General features: G+C 39.9%; 1 protein-coding gene across 1 annotated transcript; it reads left to right on the forward strand.

Annotated features, from left to right (window-relative positions):
- The first annotated feature begins 247 nt into the window (after positions 1 to 247).
- Positions 248 to 6,002, forward strand: LOC139649289 (fibroblast growth factor 4-like). The gene is made up of 3 exons (XM_071525644.1): positions 248 to 539; positions 5,310 to 5,413; positions 5,826 to 6,002. Exons 1-3 carry the CDS (start codon positions 248 to 250, stop codon positions 6,000 to 6,002), a joined length of 573 nt encoding a protein of 190 aa, XP_071381745.1.
- Positions 6,003 to 6,723: the final 721 nt, after the last annotated feature.

Below are 6,723 nucleotides of genomic sequence, written 5' to 3' on the forward strand. Positions count from 1 at the left end.
ACTGTAGACAACGTTTCCTTCCAAGGATATCCACTCCAGCTTCTACGTTTTTTTTCAGCTCTCAGCTTTAGAGAGTGCAGTTGCAGAATATAATTGAAATTAAGGCATCAGATTATTTCTCAGAGAGACTGAAGCTGCGCAGAGTTTTCCCTTCAACTTTTTGGCATACTAGGTAAAAGTTTTGCTTGGGCATACACACAAACACTATCTTTATACTTATCTGAGCCAGAGGGTTGATGAGCAGGGGATGTCGTCGCAACCGTCCCTGCTCCCTCTGCTCATGTACGGGCTCCTCCTGTGCGGCTCCTCCGCTCCTCTCCCGGTCATCAGCAGTCAGAGAGAAAGTGTACGGAGCGGCAAGACGCTGGCCCTGACCGGCAGCAGCTCCTGGGACAAGAGGGAGGAGGCGGCCGGGGACAGAGACTACCTGCAGGGGATTAAGAGACTCAGAAGGCTCTATTGTAATGTGGGCATTGGCTTTCACATCCAAGTCTTACCAGATGGGAAGATCACAGGGGTGCATAATGAAAACAGATACAGTAAGCAACTTTGATTTATTTGCCTGTTTCAATTGGGAATGGCAAAGTGTGGGACTTGCCACACCTTAGCCTAAGTGAGTAGCCAAATTTGATCTTGAAGTTGCCAGAAATTTACTTGAAATGATAAAATGTGTGTACAGTGGCTCATTTAACATCTTTCAAGCATTTGTGCATGCAAACCTATTTAGGAAACAAATTGTGCTCAACAGGTTTTGGTTGTGAAGAGATTGTTTGACGAGGCACAGGTGGTTGACACTCTGACTCTGTGTATGTGTGTGTGCGGCAGATGCAGCAAAGCACTCTCCATCAGTTTCAAGATGAAGCAGGTTCTCTATTTGGCTTGTGGAGCCAACGCTGATGAGGCGAATCTCAGAGACAAAATCTCAGAGACAAAGTTGTTTAGACTCACTGGCATGTGTTTGTGACCACGCAGGGCGGTCTTACCATTAGGCAAAGTTAGGCGACTGCCTTGGGCCCCGGCAGCCAGAGGGCCCCCAAAAAAGACAAGAATAGAACTAATGTAAACTTATTTTTAATCAATATAAAATAAATGTACTTTTTGTTACAATAAATTATTTCAATCTTCAGTCATGGTCACCCACCCTAATCAGTCAGGCTATAGTGGGTTATTCCACTTTTGTTACTGTACTATTTTGTTACTATTTCAGTACTTAAGCAAAATACTACACAAATGGGGCAGAAAAACAACAAAAAGTGCCCTTGCATGCATAGTTTTCTCAGCCCCAACTTGATGGTAATATGTTGAAAGGATGGATTAAAAAGGGAGAGGGTTGGGATTCAGGGGGCCCCATGCTTGCCTTTGCCTAGGGCCCCCAAATCACTAAGTCCGCCCCTGTGACCACGTAGTGTGAAGTCCCTCTTGGGCACATGTTTTATTATAAGCCGGAAGACGTGTATGTGTAGGGCGGTACTGTCTAGAGTTATGGCAGGAAAAAGCTCATAACATATGCATAAATCATTCATTTTGGATCCCAGATCTATACAGTATAAGTGGCAGTTGTAACATTAACACTACATTTTGGTATCAAACATACGCCCTGTGAAGATGAAGAAATTGATTAATAAAATAAAAAAATACTGTATTGAACATCATAGATGCACACAAAACAAGAGATATACATTAGAGTACAACACAATGTGATTTCCAAAGGTCCCAAGTCCTGAGTCTGTATCAAATATTTAATGTTATTTTAAGCACATTCCAATTGTGTCTCATCACAGACATCCTGGGGCTGGATTCACAAAACCTTCTTAAGAAAAAAAATCTTCTCAAGTGCCACTTTTTTCTTAACTTTAGTCTTAAGAAAAAAAAATAGGAAAAAATGCTATTCTCAAAAACAGTTCTTATATATTTTCTTAACTTTCTTCTTATGTTTCTTCCTAAGAAAAAAAAACTTAGGAATGAAAGTTCTCAAATTTGTTCTTGATTTTTTTCTTAACTTTAAGACAGCCCTTCACCTGTCTTAAAATTCCTACAGTGAAAAGGTAAGCCTCTAATAGCATATATTTAAACACATTTTAGACAAGTAGGTTATAGTTCAAAGTCTTCGTAGGTTCCCCTACACCTAACATTAAGATGAACATTTATTGTAAAGCTTTATTTGGTGTAGGGCCAGGTAGGCCTCTGTCTCATGTCTGTTGAAAATAAGCTAGCAAATTTTACAGTTTCCTTTTTCCTTTCCTTTTCATCGTCCTTAGGAGTGGAAATGATCTGATGTAACTTTCAGGTTATCGCACTCCTAGTTAAAGTCACACAGTTCTCACCCACATTGGTAGTCTGCTATTCAGCATATCCAGCATTTAAGTCTTCTCTATTAGAATGTTTAGAAGAGCTTCCATCAACATAACACACAGTAACCACAGTTGGTGGTGGTGGGGTGGAGAAAGGGCGAAGGTAAGCACAGCGACTGGAATGACAGCAGCATACAGTTCTGAGTGGCACAACAGCATAGTAGGTGACATGTATATACTCCTGGCCACTTAGACGATTGGCGCTCTGAAAAGAGGGGAAAGTGACGGCTAACTCAAATTGGGGGAAAGTGTTTACCAACTCTCATGGGGCAAAGAGAAAGCATGAATGAAACTAGAGAGAGGTGGGTGGTTTTAGGTCCTCCTGATTGAACTTGCATGTAAACTTCACTTGAACTAGGGCTGGGTGATAATTCAATATTATCGTTTATCGTCTTTCAGTGGAATCATATCATGATGATATGAAGATATTTTAATATCGTGACACACATTTCTACTGTCTAAATTGATGATGACAAGCAAATTTTACTTAAAAACTCTCATAAAATCAGGTATGGTAGGAATATTATTTGAATATTTCTGTTTTGTTTGACATCACACCTAACGTTGTCATTCGGTTTAATGAGATGAACATTAATTTGATAACGTGATTTTGCATACATGAACCATATCGTGATATATATTGATATCAAGAAAAATCCTTATGATTATCGTGATAGTGATTTCAACCATATCGCCCAGCCCTAACTTCAACTAACCAACATGTGGGTCCACTCTCTGTAGACAGGCGTCTGGAACGTTACTATACCAATAGAAAGCTGTAACATACAAATTGGCCAAAGGTTTCATGCTGAGGATCAATCTTAGTAGCTTTGGTGAGGGGGGTTCAATTACACCTAATGCGGTGGAAACTAAATTCTGAACAGAAGGGCCAGTTAGTTTCCACCAAAACACTGTATCAACTGGTACTTCTATAAAAAACACCTTCAGGTGTACAAAGTATTTTGCAATTGATTTTATAAAGTAAGTAAACCCAACAGATTAACTTGAAATGTTAAAGTCAATAACACACTCCGCTAGGAATTGCCCCATAGAGATCAAAAGCCTGGCAAACAAAACAACAGTCACTCTCTACCTTTACACCCTGCTGCCTTGGAATTGCTCCCACTCTTTGTCCTCTACAACCTCCCCTAAAATTATTTCTGCCCCTATCTGCTAGGCTCTCTAATTACATATGTTATCCTTTCCATAATATACACTTGGTTGATCAGATCCCTCCATGTCTGTATTTGTGGTTTGTATGTTTGATACCAGTTGTGTATAATTATATTCAGTGCAATAGTTCTAAAGCTTCTTGTCAAATATTTATATTTTTCTTCACCTATTTGTAAAGGACTCATACCTGATGTCCAGTGGGACATTTACTTTTATTACCATCTGGATTTCCTTATGTATTGTTTCCCAAACTGATTTTAATACTGGAAAAAAACATAAAGTTAATGAACCATAAGATGTTAGAAAGTTGGTAGTGTAATCCCCCCAGTTTCTGCAGCACTTTGGAGTGATACTATTATCATATTTAGCATGCTGCACTGTTTGTTATGAAGTAACAGTAGTATCTTCCAAGAATATTCCTGCCAAAAAAATGAATTTGTTGGATATACATATTCATTTTGCTACATTCATCATCTGATAAATCAATTTCTAATTCCTCCTTAAATTTTTCCTTTGCCCTCATATCATCTTGTCTATTGGTGTTTGTAGGGATTTTGGAAATGGCAGATATTTGGTCTACTCATACTCTTACTTTTTTAAAATAAGCTTAAAGGTTCCATATTGTGTAAAACAGGATTTCCCGTGCCTCTTTGATTATAGTCAAAGTTGGATGTGGCATCGAAACATGGTGAAAGTATCAAAACACATGGTAGCCAACTAAATCCACATAATCCATATTAGAAAAACAAGCCTCTAAACGAGCCGCTTGGACGTCCGTAACTTTGTGGCGTCACAAAGGTACGCTTATCATTTTTGTAAGAAATAATATGCTAACAAAGCATTTTTTTCAAAGCAGTTGAGTGGTTGCCATTGTTCATTAACGGGAGAGTTTTCCCTACCTGTAGCTGCCAGGCTGTGGCGTCTCACGTTTCACTCTTGAAATGGTTAGCCAATCAGAACAGAGGGGTCGTTAATATTAATAAGCCTTAAAGACACAGCAGAAACAGCCTGTTCTTGGTAAGGCTCAGAGAGATGCTGGAAAATGAACGTGTAAAAATGGATTGAGAGTGTTTTTGGTATATGACACCACACAAACAACATGGACCATGATAAAATAAAACACTGGAAAGTGTAGAATATGGGACCTTTAACTAGGGGGTGCAAGTCATTGATGGTTTTGTTCTGCATCTGACAATTTCCTATGTAGCTTCTAACTTGAAGGTAGTGGAAGAAGTGGGAATGTGGTAGTTCATATTTTTGGGAAAGATTCCCAAAATAAGCTTTCCATCTTCATTCATAAATTACCCAAAGAAAAAGTTTCCAGCTATGAAATGTTTTGTCTGTTTTGTTAAGTTCGAATAGACTGTACTGTCAAGTAATAGTTCTTAAGCTCGGCAAGCCCGCCTTTTTCTTTGGATAATTTAAGTGTTTTAAGTTTGATCCTAACTTTATTACCATTCCATAGAAATCTGGTAATCGTATCTCCTCAATAAAAGTTATCAGAGGTGTTTGGAGCAGTAGGTAAAGTATCTGTCTCCCATGCTGAAGATTATTTTCAAAGTCATGAACTGCCACAAACAAGAGGTATATTTTCCAATAGGAACTTTAGCCATTGTGAATAATTTGAACAAAGTGAATGAATGAATTAAATGTTAAACTTGACAAAAGACACAGGCGAACACAAAATTAGCCATAACTAATCGACGTGTCCAATCTTCACAAAACTATCTATGTCTATGATGTATTCCATCTAGTTGGTAACTGTTGTCTCATTTCTTATCCCAGGTCTTCTAGAAATTTCCCCGGTGGAGAGAGGAGTGGTGACTCTGTTTGGTGTGAGGAGTGGTCTCTTTGTCGCCATGAGCAACAAGGGGAAACTCTACGGCTCGGTGAGAACTGATCAGGACTTTCAAATTTGATGCCTTTAGAGGAAGAACCGTGTGTTCTGGAATGAAACCGCCACCATTATTGTACTCAGTTTTCCAGAGCAACTATATTTGTACAGGTGTAAAGTAAATGCAAGTCTCAGGCTCAGGAACTTAATCATCAAGTCTTATGCGTCTATTTGTAAGCAGACACAGTTTGCTAATCTCTTATCTTTCTCTGCTCCATTCATCCTTCCATCCCTTTTCTGTCTCCCTCTCCTCTTTATCTTTCTCATTGCATCTCCCTTCTCACCTCCTTCCCATTCCTCTAGTCATTTTCTCTCTCCTGTGTGTCTTTCTTACACTTCCCTCCTCCTCTCCTTTCCTTTCCTTCATCTTCCTCTTCCTGCTCCTCCTATACTCTTCCTCTCCTCAGGGCCATTACAGTGAGGAGTGCAAGTTCAAGGAGAATCTCCTGGCCAACAATTATAATGCCTATGAGTCGGCTGCCCATCCTGGCATGTACATTGGCCTCAGCAAGACTGGGAAAACCAAGAGAGGCAACAGAGTCACGCCCACTATGACCGTCACACACTTCCTGCCCAGGATATGATTTACAAGATCAAACCTTCCCCATCTATACACAGGGTATCCGCGGGTCATTACAAAGTATGAAAAAGCATTAAATCAATTTTGCGAAAATTAAGGCCTTGAATGGCATTAAAAAGTCTGACATTTGATTCCCTTGTTACCTCAGTATTACTTAAACAAGCAGTCTGGCCCATACTCTGCTTTGGTGGACATGATCTACACCCTCCTTGTGTTCAGGACTTGTTTCAGTTTCATTTGTGCAACCATGGCAGAGCGAACTGCAGCAAGCTTAAAAAGCCTGACAAAGCCCGCAGTAAGAAAGCTGCTCCAAAACCAGAGTTAATACTCCTGCAGCATTTCAAAGGTGGAGGAGCTTAGGACTGCGAAAGCAAGAGCGATGTGGAGTTGGTCTTACGTTTATTGGACAGGTAAGCAACCTGATGTAGCTAAAGCCACACACGCTACATAGCAAACGTTAGCTCCAGTGTTTCCCCTGTATTTTTTTTCTCACTGTGCGGGAGGTTGATGCTTTTTCCAGGACCACACGTCGCTAATAGTCACTTCGACCATAAAGATGCGTCTCGGCAGAAATTCATTTGATAAAAAAAAACAATCTAGCGGATTTTTGAATAACTTCACTGCGCATAAATAATACTGTGTTACATTTACCCTGGAAGTTGGAGCTGGGAATTACGTCACCGCCGAGTTGACCACGTTCCAGTACAACAAGCGAGAATGGAACG

Source organism: Centroberyx affinis, unplaced genomic scaffold (genome assembly GCF_046629955.1).
Source record: "Centroberyx affinis isolate AG114_WGS23_722 - 3 ecotype Tasmania unplaced genomic scaffold, CSIRO-AGI_Caff_v1 ptg001315l_1, whole genome shotgun sequence".
NCBI classification, from domain to species: Eukaryota; Metazoa; Chordata; class Actinopteri; order Beryciformes; family Berycidae; genus Centroberyx; species Centroberyx affinis.